Genomic DNA, 15,158 nt, shown 5'->3' with positions numbered 1-15,158 from the left:
TGTAGCTAATCGGCGATGTATGCAATGAAGGGGGAAAGAAACTGGCTACCCTATCCCATTAAATGGGAGATAAATTTTATCTCCTGGCCTAGTTGTCTCATAAGTGGTGCCATGTTAGTATCATTTGTGAGATTCAGACTCGTCTTCGGACAGTTGACTAAACAACCCTACATGTGCTCCTCCTATCAACCGACCTATGCTCTGCACACGAACCCCCTATGTCCCTGTATGTGAACTCCACCTGTCAATCTACCTGTGCTGCATGTGAAGTCACTTTTGCTCCTGAAAGTGAGTAAACTCTCCTATGCATCTACATGTGAACCTACCTGTACTCCTGTGAACCCATTTGTGCTTTGTGAGTGAACTCGCCTGTGCCTCTACATTGTGAACCCATCTGTTCTCTAAGTGTCATCATCTCTGTCCCTGCCTGTGAATCATACACCTGTGCACTGTGTGTGAACCCACCTATATCCCTTAATGTGAACCCATCTGTGCTTTGTGAGTGAACTTGTCTGTGCCCCTGAACATGAAGCCATGTATGCCATGTGAATTATTCACTTACGCCTCTATACATTGTTGGTGAACCTACTTGTGCTCCAGAATGTGAAGTAATATATGACACTTGCCTATGTTCTGCATGCACCTATGCTCCTGAACCTGAAACCTACTGTCCTGTGCCCCTGCATCAGCTCGCATGAGCCCTTTGTTAAATATTTATGTTTGTTCTGAGCTCTTTTCTAAAAAAGCTCACAGAGAAAAATCAATCAAATAAACGCACTTTTCTAATTTAAACATCTCCTATTCTACCGTCTGCTAAAGCAATCGATTGAAAATATGGGAATTTAGTGGCTTTTGCACTGCTTGTTGAAGATTTTCTATAATTATGATTTCCGAAATTTCGTGGTGGATAACTTGATAGGAAAGAAAGATGTCCCTTTGTCATTAACTATCTTCTTCTTCATAGATACAACAGCCCGCTTCAGGCCATGACTGCCTTCACCACATTTTTCCACCGGTCCCTATCTTCTGCTTTCTTCCTCCAAGCACTGATTCCTTAACTAACTATAGCTAAAGCCAAAAAAAGTCGCTAATTCTATCACCATTAGCAGTGCGGAAGCAGAAAGAGGCTTTAGAGCAATAAATGACATTGCCACTTGTGAAAGAAGTAAGCTCACTGTCTCCCACTTGTCAAGTTTAATGACTATTGAAAGTTCGGAATATGTATTAAAATTATCGGCAAACCTATGAAAGAATGGGATACACTCCCTGGTTGAAAAATCATTGCCTCACTACTAGCGATGGGTAAAAAAAAAAAGCTGGAACAGTTTTTATGAAACTGTTTTACAATTGAAACTCGTGAAATAACCTGTTCCAACTGTTCCAAAGAGTGTTACACTGCTCCAGTTATCACTTCAACATTCCACATGGTTCCAAGAGATAAATAGTTCAATTTCTGAACAGCTTTCCTGTACTTTGCTGTTTGCAAAGACCACGTGTAGCGCCATCACTGACCTCCAATCGAAAGGAGATACAATATCGATGTTCCACACGGCCTTCATGCAACAGTAGGACAGCACAATTTAATTGTACGAATCAAATTCCCTAATAAATGTGCTATTAATTATTATTAGCCACCCATTGATGGAGAATATGTTCATTGTGCCCAAACATAGTGTTAATTATTAACATATTGCGAAAATATTATCGGCTAATGTCTTATCGTTATTAAACTCTCCTAAGGTTATATGCGTTATCTTTACTAAAATCAATTCATTTTGAATTGTAGTTATTTACTCTACTCTTTAAGAGTAACACACGAAAAATAACTTTCGTCATCATGATACACTGAACAGCTGATTTAAAGACGATTCAAGGGCTTTGAAACATGTTCCTGAAGCAGATGAGAAGTTGAAACAGTTGGAACACTTGGAACAGTTGGCACTGATGTTGTAAACATATTGTTATGAAACTGTTTCTTTGAAATCATGAAATGGTTACAGTCGTAACTGTTTCTTAAAAAGAACAGTTTATCCCATCTCTACTCACTACTGACACTCGAGTACATCCCACAGCTGAGCTGAACTCACTGGTGAATAAAATGGTAATTTGAAACCTGTAAAAAGTAACCCTGTTCTGTATCTCTCCATGACTGCCCCATTTTTTTTGCGAGCCCTTTGTTAAATTATTGCCAGCACACGCCTGCCTCTGCCCCAGCATGTGGATCCACTTGTGCTCTGCATGTGAAGTGAACTGTGGTTTGAGTGTATATCCTTGCAAGTGAAATCATCTGTGCTCCTGCATGTGGACCCATCTGTACCTTTACATGTGAAGCCATCTGTCCTCTGAGTGTGAACCCACCATGCACCTGTGGCTCTGCATATGAACCCATCTGTACTATTGCATGTGAAACGCCATGTTCTGAGTGAAAACCTGCTTGTGCACTTGTACCTCTGCATGTGAACCTGCCTGTACCCACGCAAGTGTACTCATCTATTTCCTTCCATGTGAACCCCACTGTGCTCCGTGTGGACCCACCTGTGCTCTTACACGTGAACCCATCATGTTGCAGCTTGTAGCCGTGCTCACATGTGCATTTGTGTCCATACTTAAGGGGCTCACATAGTTGGGAACATACTCCCCACGCCTCACAGGGATGTGATGCCAGACAGGTCATCTGGTCAGGCTGCAAATGAAGATGTGGGGGACAATAGCAGATGCGGCCTGTGGGGGCATCATGGCAATGATGGCTGCAGTCACTACTTCGATCACAAACACGTTCTCCTGCACAAACAAACTATGATTATAATCTGCTTTTTCTCATCAAAACTACATTCACACTTGTTTATCGGTTACATTTTCACAGTCTATACTCAAAACCACTCCCACACTTATTCAGTGTCACAACCTGAAATTTCTCTATCACTTGTTTAATGATGGCAATCTGACAACTATTTTCAAGTTAATGTTGTTATATATCAATATGTTAAATCTTTCAATCTTATGCCTTAACACAAAATATAAAATAAATTAACTCAGTTTTTTATATATTTACATAATGTTGTATTATTCTACAAACGTTTTCACCCTCCTAGGGGCATCATCAGGTACAATGGTGTTTATAACATATTATTATTGTTCAACGTACAATATATTAATGCACATGCTTACGCATAATATGTTCTTTAAATATATAATTTTATTAATGAAAGTTCATTTGCTATAAGCAAAATGTGTCCCAAAAAATGAGATAGTTAACAGTTCTCTACGATAATATATTAATGTTATATTAGGACTCAACTTTTATGTTTTAGCACTAAATTATAATTAAATATATTGCATGCGCTACATTATCAACATAACACACAATTAAGAGCCATTTAGGCCTATGATTTTAATATTTTGACCTGAATATGCCTTAATGTATAATTTGTATGTTCAGTCTAATATTTTGTTCAATTGCACACTATGCTTGATATTCTACACATATTATTACTCTACTATGATGCATTACTTTGAACATGTGGTCATATTCTTTTAATTGATTTTAGATATTTGATGTTGTAAACACCATTGTACCTGATGATGCCCGTAGATGTACATTTGTAGAATAATATAACATTATGTAAACATATAAAACACTGAGTTAATTTGTTTTATATTTTGTGTTAAGCCATAAGATTGAAAGATTTAACATATTGATATATAACAACATTAGTATTGGGCTTAGCTGACCATATCAAAATATGAATTGTAAATTAAAAAATATTCTGAAGTTGTTTACAGATTGGAATATGATTATTCTTACCACAGCGAAGTCCTTCATCAGATCCGTCCTCACAATCGGCCTTGCCATCACACAATCTGTCAACAGACATACAGACTGTCTTGTTGTCACATAGCTGTGATGGGTGGTGGCATTGCGAAGGAGCTTCTGTTGATTCTGGAGATGGTGTGATCATTTCGATTTCATGAATTGTTCCATCTGTTATACAGAACACAATGAAAACATACAAAGTGTAAAGTAACAGAAGTACGTCTTGCAAGCTACCAACTGTAAACTCCTAATAGTTTACATCATATGTACAAAATTCCTGGTACTTCCTTGTACGTTGTATAAATATTTTATGCAATTTTTTTTTATTATTTTACTTTCATAATTTTATGTTATGTTGTTTTTGTTGTTTTCTAATGCCAGGTGTTTGACAATAAAGTCATTTCACCTCTTGCACTCCAATATTTTTCAAAGATATTATCATGGCCAGCCAATGAAGCACAGATTTTGAGGTGTTCCGAATCCATTTCTTGGTTTGAGTTGCACAATGGGCAGTTAGGGGACTGATATATTCCAATTCTATGCAGGTGTTTAGCCAAACAATCATGGCCTGTTGCCAATCTAAATGCAGCTACAGACGATTTTCGTGGTAAATCGGGAATTAACTATGGATTTTGATGCAGAGAGTTCCATTTTTTCCCTTGGGATTGTGTTATCAAATTTTGTTTGTTGAAGTCTAAGTATGTAGATTTAATAAATCTTTTCACAGAGTAATACGTAGATTTAGTAACAGGTCTGTAAGTAGTAGTGCTGCCCTTCTTTGCTAAAGCATCCGCATTCTCGTTTCCCAGGATTCCACAATGGGATGGTATCCATTGGAATACAATTCTTTTATTGAGTGATATTAATTGAGAGAGCATTTTAGTTATTTCTGCTGTTTGAGATGGTGTGTGTTTAGAGACGATTGATAGAATAGCTCCTTTGGAGTCTGACAATATAACTGCATTCCTAAATTTATTGATGTGGCATAGAAGATTCCTGAGACATTCACTTATTGCAATGATTTCTCCATCAAAACTTGTTGTTCCATATCCAAGTGATCTATAAAGTGAGAAGAGACAGCACGTAACACCTGCACCGGAACCTTGTTCTCTGGAGATCAAGGATCCGTCGGTGTATAAATGAAGCCAGTTTTGTGAAGGGTACCTAATATTAATTGCCTCTAAAGACAATTGTTTCAGTATTTCAGTGTTTACTTCTGATTTCAGTATTTCTTCTGTTAAATTTAGATTATATTCTATATTTAACAGAGTTAAAGGGTTTGGTTTAATTTGTAAGTTTTCTTTTAAATTCGGGATATTGATTTTCTGTTTTAATTCTTGAACAATGGATATGAAACGTTTTTGAGTTTTCAATCTAAAGAGAGGACTGTATGAATGCCAATTGTTTCCTGGTAATCTGATAAGTTTTTCATATTGAATCAGTGCTTTTTCTTCTATTGTCATTTTGATACTGTTAATATTAGTGAGGAACCTCATAGAATCTATTGGAGTTGTTTTGATTCCACCAGTAATGAGTCTGAGAGCTTGGTTTTGAACATATTCTATGTCGTTTATGAAAGGTGAAATAATTAAAATTTCTCCGCAGTATGTCAGCACTGGCTGTATAAACATTTTGTATGTAGTGTTCAAAGTATTCCTAGAGCATCCCCATTTCTTTCCTGCTAGTCTTTTTAGAAGGGAGAATCTTTTACGAGCTTTTTCACAAATGTATTTCAAATGGTTGCTCCATGTTAACTTACTATCGAAAATAACTCCAAGATATTTAGATTCATAAGTCCTAGGAAGGTGTTGGCCATTGTATTGGATATTGAATTCTCTTTCTTTTTTACCGAGTGAAAATATTTGGTAGTTACTTTTGCTTAAATTGAGTGTCATCAAATTTGATGTATTCCATTCATGTAGTTGATTTAGAGCTTTAAGAGCAGAATTTTTAATTTTGTCTCTATGTCTGTAAGATCCAGAAGTCCACAAAACTATATCATCTGCAAATAGTGCTGTTTTCATATTTGATTCTTCTAATAGGGAGGGTAAGTCATTTATATAAATATTGAATAAAGTTCTGCTGAGGACAGCGCCCTGAGGTAGACCTCGATATGTTTGTCTGTAACTAGAAAGTGAATTATTAAATTTAGTGGCAATGAATCTTTGACTAAGGAATTCTGATATCCATCTGAACATATTGCTGGAGATACCTAATTTCTGGAGTTTTAGTAATAATTTATTTCTCCAAACAGAGTCATATGCTAACTGAAAGTCAATAAATATTGCCAAGGTATCTTCTTTCTTGTTAAAACTGTCTTTTATTTCTTGGCCGAGGCGTATGACTTGTTCATTAGTAGAGTGTAGTTGTCGAAAACCGGCTTGTCTTGGTGATAAAAGATTTTGGGATTCTAAATACCAAGTTAATCTGTTGGAGATCATGGACTTCATGGTTTTTACTATCATGCTTAATAGTGCTATTGGTCGATAATTATTAACATCATGAGCAGGTTTCCCTTTTTTGTGAATTGGTACAATGATTGCTTTTTTCCAAGCTGCAGGAATTGAGGTGTTCCATGAAAAATTGAAAATGGATAAAAGTACAGTCTTAGCTTTTTCCCCCAGATGTTTAAAAAATTCGGAATGAATGTTGTCGGGGCCAGGAGATTTCTTGATTTTTAAATTTTGTATAGTTAGAGTTAATTCTTTGGAAGTAAAATTTTGATGAAATATTTCAGGTTTTGTACTAGTAATATTGTTTTTATTATTTTTATGTAATTCTCTTTTGATAAATTTGTCAGTTTTTTTGATATTGGGATGTAATCTGTGAGAGTTTGAGTAGTGTTTATTAAATGCGTTTGCTATATCTCTACTATCTGTTAGTGTTTTGTTATTATGAATAATAGGCTGGCTAGTATTTTCCTGTGTATTGGAAATATTCTTCAGAAATTTATATGTTTTAGTGCTATCGGTTCTGTAATTAATATTTTCAATAAATTTATTAAAACTGTTCTTTTTTGCTGTTATGATTGCCTTTTTAAGAATGGCAGTCTTTTTCCTCCAGTCTTGAGTATCTTCTGGTGTTTTGCTATGTTCTGCTTTGGTTCTTGCTTTATCTCTATCTTGTTTCAATAAATTCAGGTTTTCTGTCCAGAATGGGGTGTATTTTTTTGGTTTGCCTCGTGGAATGTGCTTTTTTGCAATTTTAAAAAGAGATTCACAGAAATATTTGTTCAATCTATCTGAGTTTGTATTTTCCATTAGTGGTGTGTTGAGCTTGAGGTGTTCGTCGAGTTCTGTTGTAAATACGAGTAGTTTCCAATTCGCTTTCTTAAAGTTCCATGTAGTTTATGTTATGTATAAAATCCATTTTCAAAATTGGAATTAAAATCAGAATTGTAGACCTATCATAGTTTTTACATGAAAAATGCAGAACCACATGAATTACAAGAATTTTTTTGAAAGCCTCCAATAATTACCAAATTTGTTATAATCTCGAGCAACATGATTAAAGGCAGATGGAGATACTATTGTCGAAGCCATTCTGCATACAAATGAATCTTGTACTTACTGCAGTCTGCCTCGTCCAGACCATCCACACAGTCTTCATGGCCGTCACATACAAACTTCGTCCTGATGCATGCACCATCACCACAGCGGAATTCGTGGGCCTCACACATGTGCTCTGCAAACACAATACTCAAGTTTTGACTATGATTTGCAAGTCTGTAACTTGAAAATTTTCAGTAATGAAGGCCGATATCCATGTAAGTGTACCGTGCGCTCTCCGCTGGGCTCATGGGTCTAAGGTTGAAGGACCACAGTGATGTCTACGTGGAATGCTAAAAGGATTTTGTAGGCTGTAGAGGAGTTTGGAGGCGGCCTGCAGAGGAACCTGTATCAGGAGAGGCCTTAGGGTATGCAAACCATTCCATTACAAGTACAGTAAAACTTCATTTATATGTTTCTCACTTATACATTTTTCATACATATGTTTTTTTCTGAAGTCCCTGCAGAATTCTTATACTTTCCATGTTAACTTATTTAAATTGTACGTTTTTCACATTTACACAATCGTATTTTAAATTCCGAGAGGTACAGAACTTTATTTATATGTCCTAATTAAATTTTGCTCGAAATTAGGTTTGTCATGAAAATGTAAGAAAGTGAAAATCTGTATTTACACTATCAAATATAATACGCACACAAATTTTTTTATCCTAAATGCAGAAAAGAAACTGCGAATATAATATGCGCCTGTGTTAAAAAAATTCAAGATTAAAATTATATTATCAAGACAAGTTATAAATCACTCCCTTACCTCTAGTTTACATGGTCAACAGGTCTGGGTTGGTGTCAGAACATTGATTGACAATGACTAAAGTCATGCTACTCTTTCGTCAGTAATTATTGGTAAATTATTTTGGTTTAATTAAAGTTGTGCAATTACTGAGAGTTGTATTCATAAAATCTCACAATAAAAGAAAAAAATGTTAAGTAATTCTGCAGAGTGTTCCAGCGATAAGTACTGGTTTATTCTTTGACCGCTGGGTGGCACGGTGCTTGAGCAACCACTGGGAACCAAGCCCTCAAACACATGGCACTTCATGGAATAAAATTTACATGCAAACTTACTAACTTGCTTACTTGTATGTAACATTAATTATTATAAGTTATATTAATTAACAATTTTTTCACTAATTGTTTTATTGCTCTTCTGGTTGGAGCTGAGCGATCTGGAAAAGATTTCTAAATTTTCGCCTTGTTTTGCCACACGATTTTTTTTTCGTACAATAAGTTTTCACAATGTACAGTATATATGTTCAAGCACAGAATATTCCACCATTATGCAACCTCCACATGGTAACTAAATGAGCAGTATGGCACGACAAAACACAACACGACTCCTCTCTACATATTCCAATCTCAATACTAGTCATTGAAACATTACATGAGGTATTGAATGCCGAGAGAGTGGGAGCTGGCCACCCATCAGTTGCTCAACCACCACCACTACCTAGTGGCCAATGAATAAACCAGTAACCCCCCTTGCGTACACCCCATTTTAAACAATGAGAATCCAGGTTCGAAGTTGTGACCGAACTGAATATAATTACCTAACATCCTTCCAAGCTGAAAATATTTTGACAATAGACTCAACCTGATGCGACGAGAAGGTTGCTGATTGGTTTTTGAATTCCAATGAGTGGAAGAAAGAAGTGTGTTTGTAACTGAATTCCCTTTTTTTTTTTTTTTTTTTTTAATCTCATGTTATTAATTATTAATGCTATTTCAGATGTAATTAAATGCCATTTCAGTTATACAATTTTCTCACTTATAAGTTTTTTTTCTTCAGACTCCCATAAAAAATATAAAATGAAATTAATGAAGTTCACTGTAGTAATCCCACTCTTCACTGTCCACCACTTTGTTCAGTTTTATGTCGTTTCGTTAAGATTATCTGCTTTTCATCAGAAGCTGATGAATTTTCACAATAAATAGTATAGAAAACAAGAACTAATTCATTTGCTACCTAGTGATAAAGTAAGTTGTACTGTATATTATACATTTTGAGTTTCAGTTCAAATATTCTAACCCCCCCCCCCTTTTCTCTCTCTCTCTCTGTTTTGGCATGTTTGGATATCCAGGATTTCAGTTTAGTGGGATTTAGACTAGAGGCGTTCTATTGTATCACTATAGTTTGATGTTTAAAAGCTGGCATCTGTAACACGTTTGCAATGTACAGGCTGCACTTGGGACCCATGTGGAAAACCAAACCTGAAATCGTTAATGGTAAGCACCAAGATAGACAATATGAAATCAAAGACTTTATACTAACAAGATGGATATCTTTGTGAAATATTAAGCGACATGAACAACAATGCCTCTAGCAGCTTGACCTTGCAGAGAGTCAGCTATCGACCTGTGTCTTCTGCATGTGCCTTGCGAGATTCAGCTACTCTGTAATTAGTTTCAATTTGCAAATCAAGATTTCAGGTATAACTCCCTGTAAAGTGGATTTGAATAATTTCGAGGGAAAAATTGTTCCGGAGCCGGGTATCGAACCCGGGACCTTTGGTTTAACGTACCAACGCTCTACCACTGAGCTACCCGGGAACTCTAACCGACACCGATCCAATTTTTCCCTCTATTTCCACAGACCTCAAAGTGGGCTGACAACCGTCAAGCAACCAACTTCGAGTGCACACTAACTCCGTGTGACTTAAATTGTGGTTTTCTGTTAACGAACAGTGACGTGTATTATGCAAATCAAGATTTCAGGTATAACTCCCTGTAAAGTTGATTTGAATTCGAAATTATTCAAATCAGCTTTACAGGGAGTTATACCTGAAATCTTGATTTGCATAATACACATCACTGTTCGTTAACAGAAAACCACAATTTAAGTCACACGGAGTTAGTGTGCACTCGAAGTTGGTTGCTTGATGGTTGTCAGCCCACTTTGAGGTCTGTGGATATAGAGGGAAAAATTGGATCGGTGTCGGTTAGAGTACCCGGGTAGCTCAGTGGTAGAGCGTTGGTACGTTAAACCAAAGGTCCCGGGTTCGATACCCGGCTCCAGAACAATTTTTCCCTCGAAATTATTCAAATCAACTTTACAGGGAGTTATACCTGAAATCTTGATTTGCATAAATCACGTCACTGTTTGTTAACAGAAAACCACAATTGAAGTCACACGGAGTTAGTGTGCACTCGAAGTTGGTTGCTTGACGGTTGTCAGCCCACTTTGAGGTCTGTGGATATAGAGGGAAAAATTGGATCGGTGTCGGTTAGAGTTCCCGGGTAGAGCGTTGGTAAGTTAAACCAAAGGTCCCGGGTTCGATACCCGGCTCCGGAACAATTTTTCCCTCGAAATTATTAGTTTCAATTTATTCATAGTATTTATGGTAGTGTAGTAATCAAATCAATCTTCTTAATGTATCCAGCAGTTTGCTGACAACATATAGTCCACTATAGTCCACTGTAGTCTATTCAGTTGTTGTTTTTCACGAGAAATGAGGGGTATTTTGATCGGTGTTCATTATAGGGTAGTGTAGTAATTTAATATGTACAAAGAAGATCCGAAGTATCCCTGGCAAGTATTGTGCAGTACATGACTGCTATAATCAGGAAATACAGAAGGATTCCTGACCCTTCTTTCGATTTCCGAAAAACAAGCCACATTATCGTGCTGCTTTTGTGACAATTTTAAATAATACGAATTACACAATAATTATGTAATAATGTTACAATGAAACAATTTGAAGAGCTATTAACTAAGATTTAATCATTGCATCAGCTGTTTTGACGAATTATGTAGTAAATGAACCGTTAACCTATACTGGCAAGAGAACATTGTTTCAACCAAGTTATTTGTTTTCATATGTAATTGTTTGGTTCTAAACTGCAAAAAAGCGGACTTATTGTGTACTAGAAAGGAGGACCTATGAAGCTGTATCATATATACAAAATATGCTCCGACCATTTCTTATTTAGTGACTTCAGGAATCCTAAACTCTTCAGTCCAGGATATGTTGCATTTATGTAATACTTGCATAAGTACCCGGCTTCACTCAGGTTTTTCCCAGTTACTATTTTCATTTAGTCCTACAGGTTCCCTATAACTCGGTAATTTCCCCATTTATTTAACTTATTCTGGTAATTTAGTAGTAAAAAATAAATAAATAACTTAATATATTGTTATTTTCTCGTTTATTTAAAAAATGAAAAATGCAATAAAATGAAAAAAACGCACGCGCACATGCACACACACACACACACACATACATACACACATGCACTCAAATACAATGAAAGATCAGAAGTGTATAATTCACAGTTTCTTCAGTTTTTAGCGAGCAGCAGGATCAATATAAAAGCCAAGTTGAAACAATGGATCCAAATTCCTACATGTGTATATGTTCGAATGATTTTACTGACAAATGTACCAATTACTAATCAAAAGTCACTTGAAAAAGGAAACGGAAGAAGGAACACAAAAAAGAGCATCAGAGATTCCAAAATATAAAAAAGTAATGCATGATTAATGATATGCATTCAAAAGCAATTTGTGTAACTTTTTTAAAATCATTTTCTCCTTCAAAATGATATTCCTTTTACATTTAACCTTTAAATGCTGAACAAAATATGCATCTTATGAACTCTAATTTCCTCATCCAATCCTGTATATTAAATGAAGAGTTTGAATTCCCGCCTGAATTGAGAGGTCGAGCTGCTAGGATCGCCACATGCAAGATGTCTCCCTAATATATAGTGTGAAGTATTGCAAGATGTCCGTCTTGTTAGTATAAAGTCTTTGATGAAACTCAACTCACCACAGTACTTTTCATCAGAACCATCGTTGCAGTTCTTGTGCTTGTTGCAGACCAGCCCCTTTTTGATGCAGGAGCTGCCATCAGTGCAGCGGAACTCGTCTGCTTTGCACATCTTGCCAGGTCTTGTTTTGTTGCACTTGGCTTCATCACTGCCATCACTGCAGTCCACATGACCATTGCACCGATCAGACAGTGGCAAACACGTTGCATCCATTTGACAGAAAATCTGTGAATTAAGGACTATTTTTATGTCTACGTTCAAAAACTGTCGTAGTTAAGTGCTTCCTATAATTCTACTAGTCTAACAGAGTGGAATACCATTTCTGAAGTGGGAACTCCTGTAAGTTAAATTCATTATCCCCAATGTCAGAATGATAATTACTCATGGTAGTCATGCAATCAAGAATCACAGGTTTATATCTGACCAAGAGCAACAGTACCTTTGAGATGAATTCATTACTCCCATAGTTAGAATGATGAGAGCTGTACTTTAATGGTTATTGTGCTTCCTGGTCAAGGGAAATAATGAATGTATGTTCATTGCCCCGATATCAGTAGTATAATTGTTCTTGGTAACAGTGGTGGCTCGCATTAAAGGGCAAATGGGCACGTGCCCTCCCATTCGTTTTATTTTCCCACAAAAAAATAAAGCAATGTTTGCTTAAAATTATCGGCTCAAAACTTAATGATTTAAAAGCTTCCATTCAGGTATAAACATACTGTGAAAAATGCTTTCAGCTAAGTCTAGCGAGTGAAATCATGGAAACCTCTGACTCGGGCTCCGTAGTTCTAGTGCCCATCCTTTGCACATGCGCACAGACAACTCAGAGTTTCAAATGCAAGAAGAGTGGTGTGAGGCGATGGATGCAGGGTCGAGAAGATGAGAGGGGAAGCGTCGGCCAGGGCTCAGTCATTTGCGTGGTCATCCTGTGCACATGCACAAATGGTTTTAAAACGTAGAAAGCGATGAGGAAGGCGTTACGTATAGAAGTATGATGGTAACAATGTCATTGCCCGAAGAATCAATTGAGTTGCCAGCTTAGCTATTCTGTAGCTAGATCTAGGTTTTTTAGATTAGTTACTATACCTGCTGTATTTCATATCAGGGGTAATGCTTTACTATGTTTTCCAATTAATTTAGCTATTAAAATTAAACTGTTTAACATTGTTAATATAGAAGTTTAGCTATATTCAAAATTATGGTAGGCTACTTTTTATCAAGAGTGTTGGCAACATTGACAACCGTACGAAATACATGTGATCGGTTTCCGCATTTGATTCGTGGCGGCAATAATAAAATTCTGAGTGTTAAATTATCTTCCTTCCTATTTTAAGTGTGAAGTTAGTTACATTAGCATTCGTTGTGTGCTTGTGTATTTGTTCATTTCAATATGAATAAAGTTAGTGAACTAATTGGAAGGCAATTACATTTCGACAGCAGAGTTCGTGCCAAGAAAGACTGACAGCATTAGCAATGCTTTCAATTAAGAGTAAAACAGTGCTTTGATTCCTAACTTCAACCAGTGAGTTATCGAAGTATTTGTTCGAACTAAGGATAGAAGAATGACTTCATCTATAAATAAAAAGGTTAGTGTATAATGCATTCTTTATATTTACATTTTGCTATTGAAATTTTCAGCAATTATTCAGTATGACAAGCCTATGTTCGTGTAGTGAGGAACCTATGGGTTCAATTAATCCAATATTAGTGTTTTAAGTTGTGTCCCGTCAAATAATTTGGTCACGAGCCGTCACTGCTTGGTAATCTAACAGATGACCATCTCTTTGATGTACTGGTTAGCTTGCTTGACTGTAAACCAAGAGATCCCAGATTTCATTACCAACTATACCCAAGAAATCTGCCGTGAATATGGTGTTGGAATGGAGTACAACTAGGCTCATGATCGAAAAATTGGGGAGTTATTATAAATGGTGAACTCTGGTCAGAGAAAAGCCGATTATTAAAACCTGTCAGGCCTCGCAGCACTGACCATGAAGCATCTAGTCATGCAGTTAGTTGACTATTGAATGGCAAGTGCTTGGTTCAGCTCTTGCCTCTTGTGTGGTTGTAGTGCCAGGAGTTGAATGTAGTGTATTTCAGTTTAATTCAGTAGTTATCATGTTTGCCTCTGCATCCAAGTATTACAGGTTTAAACCTAATCAAAGACAGTGAATTTTAAGATGAAAAAATCCAAAACCTATGTCCTCTGTAAACTTATTTCACTTAAGTGCAGACTAATGTTTTATAAATGAATTCATATACAATATATATATATATATATATATATATATATATATATATAATTAATACAAGTCAGAAAAACTATGCCCTACATTTCTTTCTGCATCTTTATATTTTATTAGTTCACATATCCAAGTTATAAATGACGTTTTCACTGTTCTGTTTTCTATTAGTACCTCACTTCAAATTTGTATGACTTTTCTACAAAGGGAAAATAACCAACCCTTCTAGTATTAGTAATTTTTAAAATCATGTTTAGGTGTGCCATTTGTACTTTTACTAACATTGCACTAATCTTTTGTTCTGAGAAGTAGAAAAGTGTAACATCATATTCATTTGTATCATGTAAATTGTTATTCCATACTTCTGTGGTATAAGGTCCAGGAAAAAAGTGAAATTAAAGGTAATAAGAAACATCAAGTTTATGATAGTATTTACAAGAATCTTACAACAATCGATTAATAATTTATTGTAATAAACAAAATTCTCAAAAGGGTCCAGACTTATCACTGTGCGACTAATATTGATTTGAACCTTCAAAAAATAACAGGACACAATATCCTAGATACCAGGAGATTATGAATGCTGAGTAGAAATGGTTCAACTAACACGCAAAGAACATCTATGTTGGCCCTAATTGAACAAGCACTCTAGTACAGAAATTTCTTCTAACACTAAATATTTTTAGGAACTAACTTAACTTCCTGAGTTCTGAGATATTTGTTATATTTTTAAAGTTCAATATAATTCTACATTTCGAAAAAAAG

The 15,158-nt window shown here is 35.9% G+C and overlaps 1 protein-coding gene across 2 annotated transcripts in view; it reads right to left on the bottom strand.

Annotated features, from left to right (window-relative positions):
• The window catches only part of LRP1 (LDL receptor protein 1), a 423,729-nt gene that overhangs the window by 185,678 nt on the left and 222,893 nt on the right, over positions 1-15,158 (bottom strand). For both annotated transcript variants that reach the window (XM_069820634.1, XM_069820633.1), the window contains exons 20-23: positions 12,150-12,375; positions 7,385-7,498; positions 3,806-3,982; positions 2,536-2,781 (exon numbers count right to left, since the gene is read on the bottom strand). In XM_069820634.1, the coding sequence (XP_069676735.1) occupies positions 2,536-2,781; positions 3,806-3,982; positions 7,385-7,498; positions 12,150-12,375 (763 nt within the window). The remainder of the gene's footprint in view (positions 1-2,535; positions 2,782-3,805; positions 3,983-7,384; positions 7,499-12,149; positions 12,376-15,158) is intronic.

Source organism: Periplaneta americana, chromosome 3 (genome assembly GCF_040183065.1).
Source record: "Periplaneta americana isolate PAMFEO1 chromosome 3, P.americana_PAMFEO1_priV1, whole genome shotgun sequence".
NCBI classification, from domain to species: Eukaryota; Metazoa; Arthropoda; class Insecta; order Blattodea; family Blattidae; genus Periplaneta; species Periplaneta americana.
Note: the sequence above shows the minus strand (reverse complement) of the source record. Positions and strands in the feature narration are given on the sequence as shown.